The following is a 24,649-nucleotide window of genomic DNA, read 5'->3' as shown; positions in this document are numbered from 1 at the left end:
TGATCCTTCTAGATACATCCAATAGATATAGGTTATAAATGATAGCTTTTGACTAATAACCTATTTTATATGCAGACAGAAAATAGGACAAGTGAAAAGAGACAACGCCAGGAGCATGCCACCAGCAATTATATTTTCTGGCTCCAGCAGGCCCTTTCATAAGGGCCTTTTCCCTCTCCCTGTCGATGGGGTCCAATAGACTTTCCAATTACGTGCTACCAGTGTTTGTCATGTTATTAATTAAAGTTCTGTATGTAAAGCAAGAGGAGCATTGTGGCTAGGCCTAATGCTATTATTTCTCTCATGGCCCTTTCCTCCTCCAGAGGTAATTACTGCAATTTTATGCCTAGAATATGCCCTGTGTTTGCTATGCATACCTCGTGGCAACTTCACGACAATCTCTTGAATCCATTAAAAAATATCAGCACGGAACTTAGGCTGAAATGGGACAAAAGAGACTCAATGGTATCAAATAATGCCCATTCTGCATTCAGCACTCCCAAATGTAGCAATGCTGTGAGGTGGAAGGTGCTACTTTTCTTCGTCTTTCTGAAGGGCTGTCTGAATTCCCACAGTAGAGACCAAACCAGGATGCACGTTCTAGTGCGTATTTCACTTGAACAGAAGGAAATGCTTTCTAATAGAGAGAGACACTCAAAGATGAGCTTGATATTCCCCACCCTGGGAGTCATCCAGCAGTGGCTGGGGAACCAGGATTGAAGTTGTTGTCAGGGAAATCCAAGCTTAGAATAAAGGTAAAGGCTCCTTCCCAACCTAAGATGCCACAGGGCTGTGGTATGGGTGTGAACTGGTAATTTTAAGAGTTCTTTGGCTTCTTATTAATAAGAGTTCCACGGTCTCTTATTAACTTTAATTAAGAGTGTTGACTCATTGCAAAACCCAGTGTTTTTGTATGCCATCTCCTACTTCACCTGGAAAAAATAAATACCAACTCTCCAGCTATAAATAGCCTAATGAAAAATCAACCCAACATAGCAAGAAGCAGGCCAGATGCAGATTTTTGATAACAAGCAAATAAAATGTGCTCGCAAATACTTGCAATTATGGAAGCTTAAGAAATGCTGGATTCCTGGCCATGTAGGAGACTTAAAAGATTGATATCCTGTCTGAAAATATCACCCCATGTCTCCTTCTTTCCAAGGCATCACATCAAAGCCAGAAACAGCCAGCCAGGGAAACATACATGCCCCCTTTGTAAAAACACAGCAAGAAAACATGAAGGTTATACATAAAAAATAATAACTGTGGGATCCCTGGCTGGTGAAGTTATGGAATTACAGGTATTTTTTTTCCTTCTTTAATCTCTTCTAATTTTTTTACAATGAATATCCATTACTTTTTGATAACTAGAACAAGAATGATAAAGTAAATGTAGCATATGCAGTTATTAAAAGCATGTTTACGAAAAATAACACTGATGTAAGAAAATATAAATAAAGAAGACATCAAATACTTATATGGTATGATGCAAAATTTGTATAAGCCCTTTTCACTCTGCTCAAGTCTACGTCTATGTGTCTGGAAGGAAATGCACCAGTGTGGTAAGAGGGGTTACCTTTGGGGGGTAAGAGTGTGAGCAATTTCAATTCTCTTCATGCCTTTCTATATTTTCCTAATGTTCTGCAATGAACATAGAACACTTTTATAATCAGAAAAAACAATAAACACTATATTAAAAGTGGCAGCAAGGGAGGGTTCTGATGTCGTTTGAAAGTCGGAAAAAAAATGCTTTCTTTTCACCCCCTTCTGGGAGGATCAGTTTCTCTTGCCTGAAATATGTGGGCTTTTTGAGGAAGACCCAGGGAAGGTGGGGGCTTCTGGGGATTGAGTGATGCAGACGGAGCATGAGCTTTGAACTAAAACAGCCGTTCTGTCTTTATTTGTGGTATAATCTGTGCCTCTGTCTTCATCTGTAAAATGGGACCAATTGTACTCTGCTCAGAGAGTCGCTGGGGGACTTTAATAAGATTACAAAGCCCAGTGCCCAGCCTACCAAATACATTTGATCAATGTTAGTTTTCTCCTCCTGTATGGGTAAGGGCAAGCAGGCAATACCATGCTAGAGATAAACAGCTCACAAAAGATAGAAAGGGACAGGGTGAAGGATGCTGTATTTAAACTTTTCAGTTCAGTGTTCTAGCATCCAGTTTCCCCAGAGAGTTATCTTTTCTGTCTTATGGGAAGAAAAAGGGTGATATTTTCTTTTGAGTTACATTTTGATGGTATGATCTTGGGCAAACAGCCTCCTCTGTACCTCTGTCTCTCTGTGTGTGATGGGGTGCTGCTGCGAAATAGCTCTGTAATCCTCTGGCTGGGGAACAGGATCAACTGTGCAGTGGAAGTCCTAGAACCTTTACAGACAACCAGTGGAAGGAGAATGGACCCCAGGCATGTGAGTGTTTGTGGGGGCCTGGAGCCACTTGGGGAGTATTTATTCTGACAGGTGGGGAGAGTCTGTGCTTGCAACAGGGTGTCCCCCTTGGGCATGGGACTTTGGAATGTGGTATAAGGATCTCCAGTAGGGGCCACAAGGGTCCATGATTAGCAGGTGGATTCTGAATGGGATCCAAATCTCTGCCAAGTGCCCAGGAGGATTTTATTCACACCCATGAGCCTTGACAGCAATTCTTCCTATGCCTCAGTTTCATCATGTAATAGCAGAGGGATTCATTTTGAATGGCTCGTAGGTATTAAATTAATTATGTCTGACTGCAATTACAATTGCTGTTGATTACTTTGGTCCATTAGCATGTGGCCTGGGAGTGTCAACCACATCGTGATGAGTGGGGACAGAATGCTAGGTTCCAGTGGCTTCTCAGCTCTAGGTATGGAGGGGAGAATTATTTTGGCTCAGAAATCTCAGTGGGGCTACATTTGTTGGTATCTTGAGAATCCAAGGGGAGTGTCCTTGTTGGCTCCTATCCTGGGACAGGGTCATGTTCATAATTGAGGGGCTGTGTAATTAGTTAATTAATTAATGATTGATTAAGCAAATTCATTGGGCATGTCCTCCTGATACTAATCCTAGGCACTATGCAAAATAATGCCCCTAACCTGCCTGCACGTTACTATTGACTGAAAGGAGAAACAAGAACACATACAATGTCTGAATTCATGTTGGAGTGACTTCTTCCCGCCCATGCAAAGTAAGAAGAAAGAAGAAGAAGAATTGCTCCCATTACAAAGAGTTTTTACATTTTCATTTGGTGTTTGCAACAACCTCAGGCAGCAAGTACAACAGGTTTATACCCAATTTTACCCCAGTTGCAGGGGTGACTCGAGTGAGGTCACATGACTTGTAAGGGGCAGAGCTGGGATTCAAACTCAGGTGACCTGAGTTAAGTTAGTGACTTAACTAGTGTTCGAAGATTTGGCTTTGGAGGTGGACAGAGGTTGGTTTAAATCCTGGGTCCTCCTCTTAGTAGCAGGGTGACCTTGGGCATGTCACTTAAGTTGTCAAGGCTCTAGGGTCTCTCTCTGTCAGTGAATGGGGGTCACGATTCCTCACAAGTCTATTTTGGTAATGAGATAAAACAAGTGACATTCTTAGCACAGTCTTAGCCACATAATAAGGGATTGATATTTAAAAAATGCTCCCTCAGTTGGCTTATCAACTATGAAGCGTCCCTTCCTCAGACCCAGACTAAGGAAGGTTTCTTTTTCCCAAGAGTGCAAATGGTTAGGGTGTTTGAGGGCTAGAGTTAAGAACTTTTGCTTGCTTTTTAATGTAATTCAGCCAAGTGATCCATGAGTAACCTGGAGACCAGAACCTGTTATACTGAAAGCAAGTATTGTTAACTTTTCTGCTGAAAACACCTCAAAGAGATCCCAGATTCCTGTGGTCTATCTCCAGCATGACTGGCCACATGGTGGGTTTGAAATGAGTACTTGCTGCTTCACTGCCCGACCGCGAGCCCTCTGTGACCTTCCCTCCTTCACTCCTCCTGCCACGTATCTGCGTGCCCATCCAGCCCAGCCAAGTTCCAAGCTACCTCTCTGATCCCATCCCTGCAGCTGCCCACCCTTCGCATCCTGAGGGGGCCACCCCCCTGACTACTTCAGGGGAGTGGCTGAGCAAATACCTTTGAAGTTAGGAGACTACAGTTTGAGTCCTGGTTTCTGCGTAGATTAGCCTGTGACTGTGGGGGTGTCTCCAAGCCCTCTGAGGCTCTTCCTCTGTAGAATGGGGAAGATCTCATTCACTTCACAGGGTGGCTGGGGAGGTGGGCAGGCTCTGTGGTCTTTGACATTATAGAGGATTCTTAATACAGGGTATGGGTATAATGTTATTACATGTGTCTGGGCTCATCATTTGAGACTGACAGTGGGTCCAAATCTCTTAGTCATCCAGTGGGTCTGTGGAAAAGCCATTTGGAAAATTCTTCCGGAACCACTTCTAACCTCCACCTCCTTCCCCTCTGATACAAAGTGGCACGTGCTTAGGCCCCAGGTTAAGGCTTTAAGAGCACTGTCTCCATCACAGGGGGTGTGAGGAGCTACCAGATCTAAGGTCCTCCTGGAGTTTCAGACACAGGTCAGAGTTAGGGTGACTTGTGGGGTGGGGGTGGGGGACACGCACAGTTGAGATGGACTTTAGAGGTGACCAAGGCAGGGCAGATACTCTTCAAAACGCACCATTTGTGGGCCTAATGGTGACCACGAGGGATGAAGTGAGATCACACAGGGTGAGGAAGCCTTTGAGCTTCAAAGAAAGGCAGGCTGGAGCCCCCCTGGAAAGGGGGTTGGAGCTCTTCCTCTGGGCTTCTTAAACTGGGGGACATATGCCTTCCAGGTCTTTCTAGGGGGACCCAAAGCAACAGGGTAAACAGGGGTATCTTTCTGAAGTCTTGGCCATTCAATAGTAAGTAGTGAGTCCTGTTTTTGAATGCAAAGAAACAGGCACGTTCGAGGATCAGATGCAGAACCGGCATGCATTTTCAGGTGATAAAAAGAGATGTTAAAAGAAAAGGCAGGCGTGTGATGTTCTGCTCTGGGTCATTTGGCCAGACTCCCTTCCAGCCTTTGTGACTTCCTCTCTTTTCTCAGGTCATGCCCTATATACTGCAGCTGTCCCTTTCATAGGAGCCCACCCCACCCCCCAACCCCCCAGGGGAAAGTGCAGATGCCTTTGTGTCTTAAGGACATGTGGCCACACTGCCAGCCAGCCGTGCATGATTGCAGGCTCCCTCCTCATTTGTGAAAATGTGACAATATCATCTCTTTGGGTGTCTGCTGCCAGGGTGGGAGTGGGGTGGGGATGGGCTGTGGAGAAAAGGGACTTTCGCTAGACTGGAAGAGGGTGCTCGCCATGCCCTTCCTGGTGGGGAGAGGAGCTGGTGGGGATGGAGGAGGCGGTGAGGGGTCCATCTGCTGCTGGGAGAGAATTAGCTTCCCTGGACCCTAGTCACTAAGCTGGGCAACATCCCCCTTCCCCTCTATTGCCAGGTCACCCAGGGTGGAAGAGAGGCCAATTTCTCCAGACTCAGGACCCTCAGATAGGCAGACTCCAGCCTTTGATATTGGAATCACCACAAAAGTCAGGTAATAATAGGAACAGCAGCAGCAGCAGCAGCAGAGGAGCAGAGGCCACATGTGCCATTTACTAAGCATCTCTATGTGTCCGGATCCAGGCAGGGCACTTTTGATGCCCCTCTGCTAGTTTCTCCTGTCAGTCCTGCAGAGGATCCTGAGGCTGAGAAGGGTAAGGTGATTCACACAAGCTCCCGCTGGTACAAAGTGGCAGGACCCTGCCAAGGTCTAAGTGGTCTCCAGGCTCTGCTCTCCCCACCACACTACACTGCCTTGGAGGTGTTCCTTTGTCCTGGCCCTGCGTGACCAGCTGGATTCCTTTGCACGTGGGTTATGTCGAGACTGTTGGGACATGGGGCAGGAGGGAGTCCGAGGGCACTGTGCTTCCTGCGGGAGCATCTCTATGTCCTTGCGGGCAGAGAGTGGACAGCCCAGCTGGAGGTTACATAGCTAGCATGGAGTCCTGCCTCTGTTCTTTGAAAGTTCCAAAGCAGGAAGAGGACAAGCGCAGGGAACACAGAGCGGAAAGCAATCCCCAGCAAATCCGCTTGGCAAGTGCTGAGGCCTGGAGCTGTCCAAAGGTGGGCTGGCCTTCCTCGTGAGCATTCTGTCTCTGCAGTGCTGTCACAGCCTTAGGTGGGATGGGGGTGGATTCCAGTTCCCAAACACCTGACCCAAGGAGCTCAGGCTTGTAAGAGGGGAGCTAGGGATGAGGTTACCCTGGAACGCCTCCCTAGCTCAGCTCTGGTCCTTATTTACAAAGAAGATGACTATAGCCCCCACAAGGTGTCTATGCAGCATTGCTTGGCCATACAAGGGCAGAGGCTGGTCCCAGGTGGAGCCCGGTAAGGACCAGCTTTCACTGGTCAGCAGTGAAATAGGATGAGTGAATAGAGAGAGGAGAGGGTTTCCTTCTCCCTAGATGGACACATGTTCTACAGAAGGTGGAACAGATCCAGAAAATGACAACCTTATTTAGTATCAAGACCATGAGGCCTCTTGGGACAGTTTTTCCTTCCTCGTTTGCTAAAACAAATGAGACCATGTGGGGCTAAGAATAAGGCATACACAAGGCATACATAACATTTGAATCTCCTAGGTGAGTAACAATGTCCCCTTAGCTGCTCAGGAATTAGGTCCATCGACTGGTCTCTGCCTGGGAAGACACTGACTGAGTAACTAGGGCTTGAAAATGGGGCGGTGTTTCCTTCCTGCCTCCAGAGAAGAGGAGTCTGTGGTGGGGTGGGCAGGGGTTCTGCTTAGGCAGGAGCAATGCCAGTCCTCAGGGATGCTGTGGAGGCCCACGGCAGCTCCCCCCATGCCGAGAAGTTACCACCTGCCCTCGGCAGGGGCAGGGAAGTGTGACAGAAAGAGCACGAGGCTCAGGCTACAAGGTCTGGGTTTGAGCTTGATTTTTTATTTACTGGCTATGCATCTCTGGGTGCATTTCTTTCCTGCCTTGTTGGGGTGGGCTGTTCCTGTCCCCTGGGCAGCCCTCTGTGTGCCCCCACCCAGATCTGCTCCGTAAGCAGGCTGAAGAGAATACCCTTGTCGAGGGTTCAGTGGGGGCTGCTAAAGGAAGAGCCTTATGGTTCTGTTTTCTCCTCTACCTCAAGCCATCCTGTAATAATTACTATTGCTCATCCTTGCTTTTTGCCTTTCCATGGAGGATTCTGCTGTTGAGTTTCATAAACTCTTAAAACATGGTAGTCAGAAAAGATCTCGTCTTCACCTTATGTGAAAGTTCTATTTGTCTGCCCCCCACCCTGGGGAGGGAGTGGGGTCAGCCTAAATAAACCTGAACAACACCAGCCATGACTTGGCTACCTTATTTTGCTTTTGAGTTATAGTGAGATGCTAGAGAACCCTCTGCCAGCCAAATCCCTGGAAGGATGGGCCCTGTGTCCAGGAATGATCACCACCATCCTGAAAAGTCTCATGGAGTCAACCAGAGAGCAATTTGCTGACAACTTCTCTGGCCTCCAGCCTTCAGGGCTCTGCCTGCCCTAGGGGGTTCCTTCTCAGTGGGGCTCTGAGAAGGGCTTAACAGACGGAAGAGGGCAAGTTCAGATGCCAGGCTGCTCTCTCCTATCCCTCTGGGCCACATTTCCTGGTTTTAATGACACCAAATGGAGGTCTCCTTCCCTGCAGGCCAGGTAGCTCGTGAAGACCTGAGGAGGTCTGCGTGGTGGCCTTCTGTCCTGATCTCAGCAGCCCCCAGGCCCATTGAAGCCAATGCCTTTATCACTACAGGGCTGATGTCAGGGGCAGGAAGGCCCCAGGTGTGTTCCAGGATCCCAGTGTCTGTGTGCATGCACCAGTATGTAGGGGGAGGGCAGAGGTGGCTGTAGCTCCCGCAAGGTCAGAAAAACCAGCAGCTAGGAACTCACTTGCCCTTGGGTGTGGCCACCAATCAAGTGGTCACATCCCACTTCCTGGGCCCTTTTCCTTCCTGCAGCTCATAGAAGGAAAACCGCTTCCATGTTTTGAAGCGGGAAAGAGAATGAGGGAAGCCCACTTTTCCTCCTCCCAGGCCTTGTTCTGTCCTGAGAACATGGTTTAAAATATTCTAGTCACAGGCAGGCTATTCAAATAAAATAGAATTTCAAACCGCACAGGGCTTGTTGAGACATTCAAGCTTCTGGGATGTGCAAAAGGCAGGAGGCGGGGCAGAGACAGCCCCTGCCACCCTCTGTCCCCTTCATTACCAGCGGCTGCAATGCTAGACACATCCGAGTGTGTTTCCCAGCCAAGGCGGACAGAGCAGGTCTGACAGCAAGCGTGCACATGAAAGCCACCACAAGGCTCCCCTCCCCGGTGGCAACTTTAATTATTTGAACTGGAGCTCCACAAAATAAAAATAAAATAAAATCTGAATATTGTAAGTGGATCTCCAGTTTCCCACAGAGAATAGCTTGGGGGAGGCGAAAAAAAAATATATATACATATATAACACTCTCTCTTGTTTGTGGCTGGGCTAGGCAGAGGTCTTTAAATATTCATGCCCCATATGCAACTGTGCGGAGGGACGGAGGAGACAGTGCCTCCACGAGGCCAGCCAGTGAGAGGTGCCAGGCCAGTAGTGGTGACTGCAGGCACCTAGAGGGAGGAGGCTGGAGCAGGCATGCTTCTGGAAAAGCCTGGAAGCTGACTGGCACATCCTGGCTATGTCTCCACCACTGGTGGGCATCTGACCTGGTTCCAAATGGGCTCTGAGGGGGACTCTCCCAGTCCCTTCTGTCTCCACCACCTATGTCCCTGACCCTGTCATTGCTCACCACTTCTGACTCATCTTTATAAAAGGCAAGTTACATCACACTATTTGGTAGCATGGGTAGTGGAGGAAAAACTCTCTGCATGGACTTATAATGAATTTCTGTCACAAGTGGCAGGTGCATTTATGGTCAATTACTTTCAAGTGTCAGTGTGCCTCCAAATCATGGAGGGCGGGGGTTGAAAATGGAGATTCCCAGGCCCCACTCTGGGGTGTCATCCAAGTGGCCTGGGATGGGGCCTAAGAATCCGTCCTGATTACAATTTCCAAGTGACTGGAACTGGAGAGACAGAGACCTACTAGACAGGTTGTAGCTAGATTTTTCAAGGAAACGCACAGAAGGCGACACCAGTTCCCTTTTGGGAATTCACCAATGACTGTAGGGTATCTTGAAGGAGTATTTTGAGAAATTCTGCAATTACTTCAACTCCCAGGAGGTGGAGGGACTCTAGGGCTCCCAGGACTGGTCTGCATTTAGAGACGACACTCAGTGGTGGGTGTCAGCCCTGGAGCTTAGCCAGCCTCTTAGTCCTTGTGGGCTTGACCTTCACCAGAGACTTTCACCCATCTCTACCCTGTACCTATAGGGCCTAGGTACAGGAAGTGTCCCCTTCCCGTACCTGGGCCCCATAGCCAGGCCCCTTGAGGGTTGGTGGGGTTTGAAGACCCTGAGTTAACCGCACACAGTTCACACAGTGATGCAACATCCCGTCACTGACATTTGCCAACCTGGGAGGAAGAAATAAGCTTCATGCCTTCTGCATTTAGGATCTGAATCAAATAAATGGCAAGGCTTACAGACCTGGAAATGCATATTTCTATTTTGGTTATTTATTTTTCTGATGAAAACATTTCACCCCAACACTGGGGATTCAAGACCCATCAGCAGTAGATGAATGGTCTGAAAATCTGAATGTGAACTAGCTATGAGCTGAGAACAGAATGGAGTCACTGCCTTCCCTTCATTACTCCTGCTGAGTCGAGTTATGGAAAAGGGCAGGAAATAGCAGAAATAGCCCAGAGCAAATTTGACTGGAGGGAAAATAAAACAGGCCAGTAAAACAAAACACCTGTTTAAACTATCGATCAACCAAAGGTTATCAGGGAAATGATGAAGTATTTGCAAAATATCATTTTTAGCCTTGACATTTCTTATTCTAAAATTAGGCTCATGTTAAATACAGTGAAGAGTTTATTTAAAAATCAAATTCTTTTAAGGATCCCCCTGACCTCTCAGGAAGGGTGACCATCTCTCCTCATTTAGATTTCCTCTTAAGAAGCCTTCCTTTCTAGGTGTCTGCTCTGGGTGGCATTGGGGTGTGGGGGGTGCTGAGAGATATCAGTGATGACTGTGTAGTCCACAATCTGCATCAGATAGAGTGATTTCTCAAATACAAGTTAATGTAATGAATCTATTTATTTGTGCCCTGACTTCCTCCAAAAAGGACTTAAGGTGGCTCCCAGAGATACATAACATCTAGTAAGGTAACAGAAACTAACTAGAAAAGGGTGAGAAATTGGGTAAATGTTGAGTTAGAAGATCGAACCAGGAGTAAGGCTGATTACAGACTACACATCATGAACCCCTATTTACTTACTAAAAGGGGAGCCTCAGATTTAACGTGACCATTCTTCTGATTAAAAAAAAAAAGTCACTGATACTTCTTTTCCATTCTTACGTGTTTTATGCTGGTGAGTTTTTATTTCATAAAAAGCCTAGAGGGCTTGAGTGTGGCTGTGTCCCTTAGCAGCGGAAGCCTGTTTCCCGGATCTCCCTGGGGCTTCGACCAGCCAGCGGAGGGGAAGCAAGTCTGCTCAGTCTCACAATGTCCATAGCTTGAAAGGAAACAAATTGCTCAGGGGGCACATAGCTATTCCTGAAACAAAGCCAGGATGGGATTTCTCCTGTGAGTTTCCAGAAAAAGAGAGCTGGCCAAATCTCAACTATGTGTTGGTTTTCTACAAAGTGCAAGGTGTCTATGTGGTGCCGTGTGGTGGTGCAAAGAAGCACAGGCATGCAGAGCTCTCTGAGAACTTAGAATCTGGTTTTTGGCTCCCCCATCCTCCTTACCTATGTTTACTCAGGGTGCCGGGCACTGCTGGCTAACTACTGTCATGCTTATGATGTGCCAGCAGCCGTGATAAGCCCTGTATATGCATTAACCTATTTAATCTTCTCCTCTTTAGAGTAGGCACTCCTATTGTCTCACTTTACAGTGGGGAAACTGAGGCCCTGAGAGATTATTAACTGCCCAAGAAAATTGTGCAGCCAGTCAGTGGTGGAGCCTAGCTGGGACTCAGGCAATTGATTCCAGAGTCCATGAGTTGAATCACTGGATCATGTTTGGGGTCTAAACGCATTTCTTGTTCTCTAGAGATTATGACCTACCACACTAAAAAGGTAACTGCCATAGGAACCATCTGGGTAAGTGGCTTTGGAGGGGACCTTACTGAATGCCACTGATGTCTTAGTGAAATTTATGTAGATCAAATTTTTGATGCTCTATAAAATCTGAAATGTATTACAAGAGCTTGATATTGTAGAAAGTCTTTTGTAGATCACTATTACCCTCCCCTGTTACGTTTTGGAAATATTTTCTGGGTTTGCTTAAATCAAGGCCCTGCTGCAAAGAGTTCAGTGTGGCTGAGCATGGGTGTTTGAGGTAAGATTCTCTGCAGATGGGACTCCACCATGTTGGTGCATGCTCTCTGCAAAGATGACAAGAACGCCATCGTATCCTCCCCCCAGGAGCACAAGCAGCCCAACCATCCAGGCTACTTGGCTGATGTTTGGGTTCATCTGGATGCGCCCAAGGTGAGGGGTAGGAGGAGAAGTCCAGGAGGTAGGGGAGCACTGAGACTTGCCTCACATGGAGAGTTCTTCATCGGGGCGGGAAACGTAGTGCTGGTCACTGTAGCACTTTCAGAAGTAGGGACATCAGTAGTGCTGAGCAACAGGGCATGGCCTGGGGCAGAGAGAAAAAGAGTCAGAAATGCACCACCCTCATGCACTGAAGGGCCTTGGGGCTCTGCCCATTCTTCTCTAGGCGTGGTACACCTTTGAGGACACAGTTTTCTGCTGCCTCCAGTGGATAAGACAGCCTACTTGTCACCATCAATAAAACTTGGCTCACGCAAAGGTCTTCATTCCAAACGCCCTGCAATATCCCAGCACCATACATCTGGGCTACTGCATCCCTGACCTCCCAAGGTCACCAGCTTTAGTACATAGCCCAGGAGCAGCCTGAAGCACGCTGACCTCTCCCAGCCCCTCCTCTCCCCATTACAGTCCTGTTGGCCCTCTGCCCTCCTGGGGTCTCCATGACCTTCACTCTTTTCCACCAGGTCATCCTGTGCCCTATGACATGAACAGGAAGTCATATTTCTTATGTTTTCTAAGCATGTATCTGCCTGAAAATCTGGGAGAACATAAACCCCCAACAACCCCACATGGCAGGGAAGAACCAGCTGTAAATCTCCAGGAACTATACAGGGTTTTGTAGGTGGTCAGTGCTATGGAGATGGGAGCCAGAGCACTCCCCCCAGCCTTTCACAGGTGTCACAGAACCCTGTAAAGGACTTTACTCATTCAGTTCTGCTGTTCTTTCTTAGCAAAGTCTGATATTGGATTACTACCAAGTAACAAATTCAAGTGGGTCCAGAGCAGAGTAACCAAGACCAGCCAGCAATCCTAGAGGGCATATGGCCCATCCTTGAGGAAGAATCTGTGACTAGGGAAAGAGTCTCCTGTGGTGGGTGGGTAGCAGCTATTGCCTTCAAATATCTGAAGAGCTGCTTTGGTGAGACAGAGAGTAGTTGAGTTCTGTGGGGCTCCAGGAGACAGAAAGTATGATCCATGGGTAGAATTTACAGAGTGGTGGAGCTTCTCTCCAGGAAAGGAACGCTGGTCTTTGACAGAAGGACTGCTTTAGGAGACAGTGAAAGCCCAGTCCCTAGAGCTACTGAGCCAGGGTTGGATGCATATTTGCTATGGGTGCTGTTGGGGGCTTCCAAACAGCAGAAACATGACGATCATGTCTGACTTCGAGCTCTGTGTCTGTTCTCTGCTCCTCAGTAAGGTGCTGAGGATGATACAGTGTGGGATCAGGAGGAGAAACGGGAGCTCCAGGGGCCTTCTCTCTGCTGAGGGGCCTGCAGAACTCTCCTGGGGCTGTGGTAACTCAGCCTGCTTCCTCACAGTCAAAGCCAGCTCTTTCAGGAGCAGTTAGCCAGGATAGGACTGCACAGGCTCTGGGATCCCCAGTGGTTGATCAGGACATGGTTCTCTCTCACACCTTAATCATCATCATCATCATTATTAATTCTTAAAGGGATCCATAGGATGTATGATCTTTGCTTGGAGAGAGGGATATGGTACAAGGGACTATAGCTCCACAAAGAGCAGACAAATGCAGGGGAGGGAAGGAGAGAGAGAGCCCCCGCCTCTAAGCCCAGCTCTATCCTGTAGAGAGGTGGGCCTCAGGACCTGCTCAGGCCTAGTACTGGGTACAGCCCAAGGCTGGGCCCATGGTCAGGTAGTCTGGCTTCTCCAGCAGCCTGAACTTGGGAGCTGTGTTGGCCTCACAGGCCTTCCCTTGTTCCATGACCCAGCTGTGTCTCCAGGTGTGGAGTCAGCTCACCTAGGTGTGGGTGGCCATCTCTTGGATGTGTGGAGGTCTCTGCCCTTCTGGAAGCCAAGCAGAGGCAGGGGGAGGAGAGGCTCTGGCACTGGGAGTGTGAGAGTTGCCAGCTTGAGCTGGGCAAGGATGGTGGGTATGGCTGAGGAAGCTGGGCTCCAGGGAACGGATCAGATGTGGGGCAAGATTCTCAGGGCACAACCCTGGGCCCAATGACATAAAGCCTCCCTGTGCCTCAGCCTCCCCATAGACAGCTATAGTTTTCCTTACTTCTCAGTGAGTTATGCGCCAGACACATAGTAGGTCCTCAACAAACACTTGTTGAATGAATGGATTATTACTATTGTTGCCACTATTCTTCTTATCTTTTAGCTAATCCTTCATCCAGATTCTCATCTTAGGGAACAAAAGGGGAGACTACCTTGTCCTGATTTAATCATTCTGAAGCCTGGGAAGTCTGAAGAGGGAACTGTGTGTGAACACCTCAAGGCAAGCTTTGGGCAGTCACCTGCGCTGGGGTGGGGAGGTCACCCTGCAGGGGTGGGGAGCTCCAGCTTCTCTGGGTTGGTGCCCTAAATCTCTTGTCTGGCCAGATGGGCACCAGGGGGAAGGGAAAAGAGCAGCAGTACCTTGGTGGTCCTGGACCCGGGCATCCTTCAGGGTCCTGACCTGCCACTGGGAGGTGTGGGGTGCGAGCGTGCCCTGGGTCCAGCCACAGAAGCCATCTTCGAAGTTGCAGTAAAACCCAGCAGGGAGTTTACCTGCAACAAGAGCACAGGGATATGGTCATTTCCAGGAAGGCTAAAAGCAATATATGCCAATGTCAAGTAAGATGAGTCAGGCATGACCAAAGTATCCTTATCAACAACAGCTCCTTAGCTGGACCCTTGATTCTAATGATACTGATGACAATGAAAAGAAGCCCCAGTCCTTAACTGGTACACGTGAAGGTTCACAATTTTTCTGATCTTCAGAAAATAAAATAGCAGTAAAAAAAAACAATAGTGTGGCAGCATGGGGATAAACCAGTTTTATATGTGAGAGAGGAGAGCTCAGGAATGTTAAACAATCTGACCAAGGTCACACAGCCAGCAGGTAACACAGGATCCCTGGCTCTAGCCCTAAGATCTGCTTCTGAATCTGTGCTCCTTATTCTGATCGAGCACGAATGTTACCCCAGGAGAAGGCACTGGAATAGATTTCTGATGGCAGACACAATGACAAGAATGTGATGGTGGCAGGGGTAGAGTTGGTGGGAGTTGGTTGCGTCCTTCAAGTCACCCCCGTCTGCAGAGACACATATTGCTCAAATTTTCTATTTCTTTCCCTTTCTTCCCCATCCCCCTTCCAGTTAAGGGAAGCCACATGAATAGCTCTAGCCCATGGAATGTGAGCAGAAGTGATGTGTGTCTCTTCTGGATGGAGGCTGTGGAGAGCCCCTGTGCAATTCTTTGGTCTCTCTCTCCCTGCTCAGGTGGCCAAGGGTCATTCCCATCCCTGAGACCACTGCTGTCAGACGGTGGGGCCTGGGGCCCCGAGAGATCCTGTGGAGCACCCCGCTTTGGTGCATAGGTACTGTCAATGTTATGTTAGCCCCTGAAATTTAGGAATGGCTTATTACTGCTCTAACCTACCTTATCCCAACTAAGCAATGCCAGCCATGGGGCCTTTTTATATCATCTGTTGGCTCAGCATAAAGGGCCCTGTTACCCTTTTCTCTATATCAAGCTGACCTCAGGTCCCATTGAAAAGGCCACAGTCAGCTTTATGACCAAATATTTCCCAGGTGCCCTCAGAAAGAGGAAGAAAGGAGAAGAGGGTCAGAGAGAGCTCACATTCTGCAGCTTGCTCAGAGAATGGCTGCAGGGAAGGCACCCAGCCCCGAGGAGCTGGTGGGCCATTCCAGGCTATTCCGATAGCACCAACGGCCCCAGGCCAGGCTGGGGAGAAGCAGCAGGGCTAAGTCTCTGAGCAGGAGGAAAGGCGCTCTAGCTGGACTCACTGCTCTCTGTGTCCTTCCTCTGTCTCAGCCTTCCCGGCAATGGCAGGCTGACAAAGAGGGCCCTAACGCTTCCTGGCTGTGACAGCACCTTAGTGAATTATTACTCATTTCCCCCTGATTCTCTGTGCATTTCACACAGAGGCAGAATTATAAATTAAAACCGGCTGTCACTGACTTTGAGCATCTCTTCCCATTTATACCCCCCTGAAGAAATCATTTTCCCCCAAGCCCCGCATGTTCCTCTGATTAAAAATCCAAAAGCTAAGGAGATCTTTCTGTTTTATTTTTTATGCCCCCTCAAGGGACCCCACATCCACTTCTTTTGCAAAAACTAACTGGTAGCTGGAAGTGACCTTCCATGAAGCGTCCTTTACAAGTGTGCTTTCAACCAGGAACCATGATGGAAGATTCTAGCAGGCAATGGCTCCTGGTAGAAGGAGGAGCTGGGCTGAAGCCTTTTACAGCTTATCACTCCCTCCTTCCCCTTTTAGAAGGCAGAGACAGAGAAGTCAGCCCAACTATGGATGTTGATACCTCAATGGTCCTGGGATCTGGATCCCTGGTTCTACCCCTAACCTGCTGCTTTCCGCTGGTGACTCTAGGCAAGGCACTTCTTTTCCTCAAACACTTAGCTCCCTCATCTGTAAAATAGGGTAATAGTAGTGTCTATTTCACAGGGCTGTTTTGAGGGTAAAATAAGGCAGAGTGTGGAATTTTGTAAACAGAGTTGAGCAAATACAGAGTGGTGGTGGCATTACTAGTCATTGTTCACTCCTGGCTCAGGGGACCTTGTCAGAGGATGAACTGACATAGCCAACACTGCCCTGTGGGCAGAGACAGGTCCCTCAGCTGCCTCTCTAGAAATGCCCATGGTAGCTCTGCCTATGCCTTCCATCTGAACAGGAATGAGGAAAGCCATTGGCACTCTCCACCTTCTGGAAGCCCACCCTTGTCCTAGCTTTGCACAGGATCCAGGGTGAGCTGGGATTGGAAGCCGCTTTCTTTATGGCTGATTGAATAAAGAGGAATTAGACAAAATAGTTGGGTCGGTGGACAATTTATGTGATCCTGAAAACCTTGCAGAGTGGGATGGGGTGCAGGAGGAGAGGGTTACTGCCACTTGCCAGCACAGCAGGTGTGTGCTCAGGGAGAAGCCCCTCCCAAGGAAGCTGGTGGGGTGGGGGACATCAGAACCCTTGATGGATTAGGCCAGGTTTGGGACACTGCTGTCAGGGCCAGTGGCTGAGCACAATGTTGGCACAGAGATTTGAGTCCGATGGTTTCAACTCCTTTGATGATGCCTTTCTCCTCTCATTCACCCCAAGCACCTACTCAGCACTTGCCGTGCTGTAGGACTGACATACTTATTTGCTGAATACAAGGGGAGTGGATTCAGGCATCTAACCCTTCACTATTCAAAATGTGGCTGAAGGACCAGCCACACCAGCATCACCGGTGAAACTGTTAGAAGTGCGCAATCTCAGGTCCACCACCTCCATCACCACCTACTGAGTCAAAATCTGCATTTTTAATGTCTTCCAGATGGTTCCTAGGCACCTTGGTGGCTGAGAAGCACTGCCCTATCTGATCCTCTTACTTCACTGGCTGAATGGCCAAGTCAGGCTATGTGGGGGTCAATCAATCAATCCCGCAACATTTGGCAATTATGACACCTGATTCCATTGTAAGAGAGACAAATTGGTAGGGTCACGAAGATGTGGCCTCAGCAGAAGTTACAGGAAGCTGCCAAGTGTAAACTCCAGGCCAAATGACACTACTTCTTTTCCTTCCTGCATGACAGCTCTGTTAACATTTTTGATAAATATGTGTTATACATTTCCATGAAAATATAGAGTCATGGGAAAAAATGCTAGAAGAAATACATCATCATATTATGGTTATCTCTGAATGTCTGAGAGGGAGGATTACAGGCAGTAGTTATTTTCTCCTGTGTACTTTTCCAGTTTTTCCAAATATTTTACAAACAACGTGTTTTATTTTACAATAAAGAAATAAACTTTGAGAAATTGCTTTTGCCTGTCAGGAAGAGAATCCCCACCAAACAGATGAGATTATTGGTTACGTGAAGGGGAAGTGAGTCAATGACCTATCAGGGGACAAAGTGGAGACACCTGACCTTTTTCTGGGGCATGCCACACCACTGAAGCCGTTGTTTGACACACAGGGAACCCTCAACACACCCTTTTATGGGTTCCAGTGTTCTGGGATATCTCACTTGGATCAGCAATGCTTAACTGGAAAGCAGGAAGGAGGATGGCATGTGTTTGTGGTTTGAAGGATGTGGTGTGAATGGACACATTCATGAGTGGATGCAGAAGGGCAAGGCACTGCCACCTCCATGTCAGGTCTCCCACTTATCCTGGCTTGAAATGTTGCTCAAGGTTGAGTGTAATAATCTGAATGAAGCTGTGTGTGGACTTCCTTCTGGAGCAAGTGTGGGGAGTTGAGGCTGGGGTTGATGGCATACAACCTACTCCCCCCACTCCCCCCAAATTCCAGCCATGGCAGGGCATAGTTGACTGCATTGGCTAGAGATTCATGACCCTCATGCAGGTTCCTTAGAACTGGACATTCCCAGCAAGGCTTGGGTGACCAGCTTCCCAGAGAAGACATTCTAACAGGTTCCAGACTACCTGGTAAGGATGAGGTCCTAAATGCATCACAAACATCAAGACATCATTGGGTGTCATGTTCCAAGTCATATTACAGCGAGGAAATAAGCCCAGAGGGTGAAGATAAATGATCTGAGGCCCCCTCTCCCCCACTTAGAAAGGTGGCAGAGCCCTGGACCTTCCCTTTTTCCCTTCCTCCTTTTTTTCCTGGGTAGATACGTAGCTAGTGTTGGGCTTGCATAATCAACCACTGGAAACTCAGATAACAAATGAGTCTGGCTTGCAGTGGTTCACGCTGGCTAACAGCTTCATGGACTTTAGCTTCCTCATCTCTAAGAAGGGTATAGTAGCATCTCATAGGATTGTTCTGAGGACGAAATAAATTCATACATGAAAAGTATCTGGCACCCAGTAAATGCTCAATAAGTGTTCATCTCCTCCTCCTCCTCCTCCTCCTTCTTCTTCATCTTCTTCATCTTCATGGGGATGTTTTCTAGAATCAACACTGGTCAATGTGATGGGGAAAACTGCAAAAACGCCAGACAAAATGGGACACACCAGAAAGGAAAGAATATTTGCTAAGAGTACTGCCAAGATCAGAGTGGCAAAAAGATCGAAATAACCCTCCTTCTGAATTGAACTTCTCTTCCTAGCAACTGATTTCTGTAGCAAAGAACTCAGTAGGGGTTTCTCCAGGGTGGAACTGTCATTCTGAGAGCTGGTCAGAGCAGCTTTTCAAGTGTGGCTGGAAAGGTCTTTGGGCCTCAGGAACCTGCCCTCCATTCTGGAGCCAGGCTGTCCTCAAGCTTGGAGTTGGCCTTGGAAATCCATTAACAGCAGCCCTAGAATGGTAAGAGAATGCCCTGAGCCTACAGTAATGGGCTGGATCCCACAGGCTCATCACTCTAATCATGGCTCTGTTCCTGACATGCTGTGTGACCCTGAACAAATCAATTACCTTCTCTGTGCTTTCATTTTCCCAATTGTAAACCAGGGCATGGCTGGCCTGACCTGTGTCCCAGCTGGGAAGTGGGAATCAAAAAACTTTAAAAAGGCAAAAGCAAAATCACACAGCTCAGATGCACTGCTGGAAACACTGCAGAGACCAGTAACTAGAGAGACACACGCAGACCCCTGCCCAGGACAACATGGGTGGGCTGGCTTCATTTTGGTCCACATGTCGAGTGAGAGCTTTGTGAAGAAAGGCCAGGAACAGTGTGGGATAAACAAAGGGCTTACCTGTAAGTCTTTACTGAGTTCTATCTAAACAATCACAATTCCATCATTATTGGAAAACTTCACTGGGAAGTTTTATCTAAAAAGGAAGTTTTTCAAATTGAAAAATGGATTTTCTTTATTGCTTCATTTAAAAGAGAATAAATAAAACCTTTTCTCCCCCAAGGGAAAACCTGTCCTGCAGATGATATGGGGGATACTGTTAACTTTTTAAAGCTATTTTGCAGGCCACAATGTCTTAGGGCCAGTGCATCTGAGGGGCGAGGCATTTGCTCCTGTGTCTGGGCCCCAGAGTACCCCAGGCACGCATGTGCCACATCCTTTCCCTACTGCAACTCTGTGGCTTCGGTCCTTTCCCCTGTGCTGGATTTTCAGCAATCTAAAGACAGGTGCCTGTTATTCATCCCTGCTGTGGGCTCTAGTACATTTTGTAGCTCACAATATATGTGTTTGATAAGTGTTTGTGCTTTCCCTGGCATAAATGTAAAAACCTCTCGAGTGTATACTTGTAACCAGGCAGCTGCCGAGAACACCGGATTCGGGTGGAATGAGCACTGGGCTGGGAGTCTAACTCTGCCCCCAGCTATCAGTGAAATCTCAGCAGTTGGTTTTGGTCCATGGAAACCAAGTGTCCTGACTCATTTAGTCATTTGAATCAACAAATAGTGACCACCTATGCTGTGCCAGGAGATACTGGTATGGGGAAGAGAAACAGATCCAATCTGCCCATGGTGAGGGAGAGAGATGTGGAAACCACCTCCAGGAAATGGAATAGGTACACACCCACTAGCATGGCAGAAATGAAAAGACAGATTGTAATAAGTGTCGATGAGGATGTAGAGAAATTAGAAACTTTATACATTACTGGCGGAATGTCACATGGTGTAGCTACCTTGGAAAACAGCCTGGAAGTTCTTTTAAATGTTAAATACAGGGGTACCCAAGTGGTTCAGTCAGCTAAGCGTCTGACTCTTGATTTCGGCTCAGGTCATGACTTCATGATTCGTTGAGTTCAAGCCTTGCACTGGGCTCTGGGCTGACAGTGCAAAGCCTGCTTGGGATATTGTCTCTCTCTCTCTCTCCCTCCCCTACTCTCTCTCTCTCTCTCTCTCTCTCTCAAAATAAATAAATAAACTTAAAAAAATGTTAAATACAGAGTTGACCCCGCAATTTACTCCTAGGCATGTACCCAAGAGGAAAGAAAACATCGGTCTATATAAAAATTTGTACAGGAATGTTCAAAGCAGCATAATTCACAACAGCCAGAAAGTAGAAACAACCAAAATACCCATCAACCGATGAATAGATGAACAAAATGTGCTAATAGACATACAATGAAATAGTACTTGGCAGTAAAAAGGAATGAGATCCTTACACGACACAACAAGAATGGGCCTTGAAAACATTATGCCAAGTGAAAGAAGTTAATCACAAAGAATACATATTGTATGATTCCATTTATATGAAATGCCCAGAATAGGCAAATCTGTAGAAACAGAAAGTAGATTAGGGGTTGCTTAGGGCTAACGGCCCCTGGGGGGGGGGGGGAGTAGGGGAGGGGAGATTGGAGGGAAATGAGGAAAGATTGCTAGGGGTTACCTTTGAAGTGATAAAAATGTTCTAAAATTAGATTGTGGTGATGGTTGCACAGCCTTGGGACTATACTAAAAAACACTTATGTGTCCAATTGAAGTGGGTGAGTTGTATGGTATATGAATTGTATTTCTAAAAAGCTGTTAATAAAAAAGAATGGACACGCAGTGGATGGATGGATACACCAATGGAGGGAGTCGAGAGGAAAAGCCAGCTGTATTTGTTGGCATGGTACTTGTGGGAGGCATTAGAGGAGGCTTCCCAGAAGGACTGACTCTGGAGGTGACCCAAGGAGGAAGGGGCACTCTGGCCAGGGGTACCGCACGAGCAAAGCCATGGAGGTGTGCTGGAGTGGGGAAGGGGTCTGATCCAGCAGGCGCTGAGGCACACGGAAGACCAGGAGGATTGGAGGGCTAGGTGGGTGGTGGAAGATAAGGCCTGAAAAGGGAGGGGAGTCTGGGCACAGGGTGCTCATGTTCCTGAGTTAGGCTTTATCCTGCACACCTTCTCTGTGCCACTAGGATGCTGACAGCATGAACTACACGATCTTGTTTGGTTCTTAAATTCTGTGCTCCTGTTTCTAGATGCAGATCTTAGCTCTGTCTCTTGGAGACTGTGTAGCTTTTGGAAGTCGTCACTGACGGCACACAGGTAGCACTGGGTGTAAGGGAGGGTGTCTAAGTTCTCGTGCCCGAGGTGATGGGGGCAGGGGGGTGTAGGTGCGGGCTGGGCTGGGGTGGGGGGCAGCCCCATCTACTCACTGCACAGCTGGCCCTCGTCTTCTCCCTGGGTGCAGTCCCGGTGGAAGTCGCAGGCCTGCCCGAGCTGGAGGACTGTCCCATTCCAGCAGGTGAAGGAACTCTGCAAGGCCATCTTGGAGCCCGGGGATGTACCTGGAGAGCACACAGAGACACATGCCCCTGATCAGTTCGGGTGGCGCTGTGGGAAGGCTCAGGGACAGCATCACTCTGCCCTGCCTTTCACATCCCAAGGTCTGGCTGACACGCCCGATCTGGCTACACGCAGGGCCAACCAACACCAGGAGGCCAAGAGGAAGGCAAAGCCCTAACACCCTGTCCTAAACCCCCACTTTCTAGTGATGGTGAATAGCAGAGTGGGCCTAGGTAGGTCCACATCCCCCCAGCACTCTGGGGTCCTCCACCCCTGGCTTCAGTGTGCCTGGTGGAGAGCCTGTAGTCTCATCTGCACACATACAGCTATACCCACGAGGTCAGGTTTGGGGCATATCTGGTCCAGTGTATCTCCCACAGTTCTTGACTGGAGTGGTTCTAGAAACATACAGCACTTTCTGTTGTTGGACCAGCTGTGTGATGCTGAACCTATCTCTCCTCTGTCTGGCCTTCTGTCTCCCCATCTATAAAAGGAGGGATTTTGATGATATTTCTAAGGTCCATTCTGAAATTTTTATATAAATCATAAATCTCATATAAATCATATTATCCAGTGGCAGAAGAGAGAAGGAGCCATTTATAATGAACCTGTTAGCAGCTATTTGTTTCTGTGTCAAGAACAATGGGTTATAATAATGAATTAACCTGTGACCCCAGAGAACCAGGCTTAAGTTGGCCTGGACCGGCCTGCCCTGCTAAATGGGGAACTTTACCTGGAGACCGCCGAGCAAGGGCCTGGCTTGTTTTTCTGAGTGTGCCTCCTGCCAGGGAGCTCTTGGTTTGGGGGGATGGGGGCAGCCTTTGGCTCCCGTGGAGATGAGCAGGCAGGGCCCACCCGGGCCGATCCCCCAAGTCCAGTGGCCTTGCACTCTGTCGTCTTTTCTAGCTCCTTCCGCATGGCAGCTGGTGCCTCAGCAGTCTTCCCACCCCCATCCCACCCGCCTCAATGCTCAGCTGGGTGGGGGTGAGGGTGACCAGGATTCCCACTTGGCTGGGTTCCACAGCCTCTCTGAGCTTCATATACGGGGAGGGGGGGATGTTTCTCCAACCCTGGTTGTGAGCTTAGACTCCCCTTTGTTAAATTTCATTTCAGTGCAACCTCCCAGCTGATTGTGATGTGGTACTCTCCAGGTTAGCTCATCGTTAATATCTAAAATTCCGGAGCGCCTGGGTGGCTCAGTCGGTTAAGCGGCCGACTTCGGCTCAGGTCATGATCTCAAGGTTCGTGGGTTCGAGCCCCGCGTCGGGCTCTGTGCTGACAGCTCAGAGCCTGGAGCCTGTTTCAGATTCTGTGTCTCCCTCTCTCTCTGCCCCTCCCCCACTTGCACTCTGTCTCTCTCTGTCTCAAAAATAAATAAACATTAAAAAAAAATCTAAAATTCCATGATTTTCTGGTTCATTTCAGTTGCAACTGAAACTTACATAAAGTCCAGCCTGTTTACATCTAGAATCATCTCTGTACTGACTCAGCACATCTGGCTCTGTGAAGAAGCTAGGTATGTCTTCACAGTACCCATTTCCTAAGTGGGAAAACTGAGTCAGGGCAGCTGAGTGACTTCCCTAAAGCTGGTAAGTGGGGTGCGGACGCAGCCTGTCAGACTGCAAAGCTGCTCTCTCCATCTCATAGGCCAGTCAAGGCTTAATTTGTCAGTGGTTGACACATGGCTACCAACATTCTCAGATGGGCCTCCAGCCTGGCTTGGTGTTCTGTGTAACTGTGGGCATGGAAAACACAGGCCCTACTTCCTTCAGGGGATCACATCCAAACTTTTTTCCCTGCTCTGCAAGGTCCTCTGTGCTCTGGGCCCCAATTTCCTTTCCTGTCTCACTTCTCACTGTCTATCTGCACAAACCTGTGCTCGAGCCTCATTTGATATTCGTTCCATGCAACGTGGCCCTAGAGCATGTGTGTGTGGTCCCATCTTCTTCATTAAGTTGTTTGAGCATCTGTGTGCTGTCCCCCCTCCAGCCCTAGCCAGTGCCTGGCCCCTGCAAGGATTCGTGAAAACCATGCACATTAGGTTACCCTGCCTGCAGTAAGCTGAAAAATGACACGCCCCCCCCAATAGTCATATCCTAATCCCCCCAAACCTGGAATATGTTCCTTTATGTGGTAAAATGGGGATTAAGTTAAGGTTCTCTAGACGGGGAAATTATCTGGATTATCCAGGTATGATCACAAGGGGTCTTAAAAGGAAGCGGCAAGAAAGTCAAAGAAAGAAGCAAAAGATGTGATCATGGAAGCGAGTCTGGAGAAGCGTGAAGAATGGGTCACATGCCAGGGAAGGCAGGCGGCTTCCAGAAGCAGGAAAAGGCGAGACAACCTATTCTTCCTGAGAGAATCCAGAAGGAGCTGGCACTGCCACTAAGCTGATGTTAGCCCAGTGAAACTGATGTCAGACTTCTGCCCATAGAGAATAAAAGGGTGTTATTTTAATGTGGTGGTTTGTTACAGCAGCCACAGGAAGCTAATACCCACTGGCTTTAATACTCCAGCTCCAGTCACTGGCTAAGTCAGCTGAGGCCCAGCATGCATGGCTTTAGATCAACTCCTCTGTTCCATAGCTTGTTCTGTGACCTGTGGTTCTCTGGACTAGACATTCTCTGCCTTTCCTCCCCACACAGGAGAAACGCCCCCACTATCCATCCCTGTGCCACAAGACAGCCTAAGACAATGTGTCCACCAAATCCCTTACTAATTCCAACCGCAGGGGTTGTGCAATGGAAAGTCTCCCCACCCCAGTTCCCAAAACTCAACAGTGGGATCAAAATAAAAAGGGAATGACAGGAGACACAATGCTCATTTTCAAAGG

General features: G+C 48.2%; 1 protein-coding gene across 1 annotated transcript in view; it reads right to left on the bottom strand.

Moving 5' to 3' along the window:
* Nucleotides 1-24,649, bottom strand: part of ALK (ALK receptor tyrosine kinase) — a 673,858-nt gene that overhangs the window by 103,439 nt on the left and 545,770 nt on the right. The window contains exons 6-8 of the mRNA XM_042982239.1: nucleotides 21,687-21,818; nucleotides 14,091-14,222; nucleotides 11,690-11,790 (exon numbers count right to left, since the gene is read on the bottom strand). Coding sequence (XP_042838173.1) covers nucleotides 11,690-11,790; nucleotides 14,091-14,222; nucleotides 21,687-21,818 — 365 coding nt within the window. The remainder of the gene's footprint in view (nucleotides 1-11,689; nucleotides 11,791-14,090; nucleotides 14,223-21,686; nucleotides 21,819-24,649) is intronic.

Source organism: Panthera tigris, chromosome A3 (assembly GCF_018350195.1).
Source record: "Panthera tigris isolate Pti1 chromosome A3, P.tigris_Pti1_mat1.1, whole genome shotgun sequence".
Classification (NCBI taxonomy): Eukaryota; Metazoa; Chordata; class Mammalia; order Carnivora; family Felidae; genus Panthera; species Panthera tigris.
This window is presented reverse-complemented; position numbering and strand designations above follow the sequence as displayed.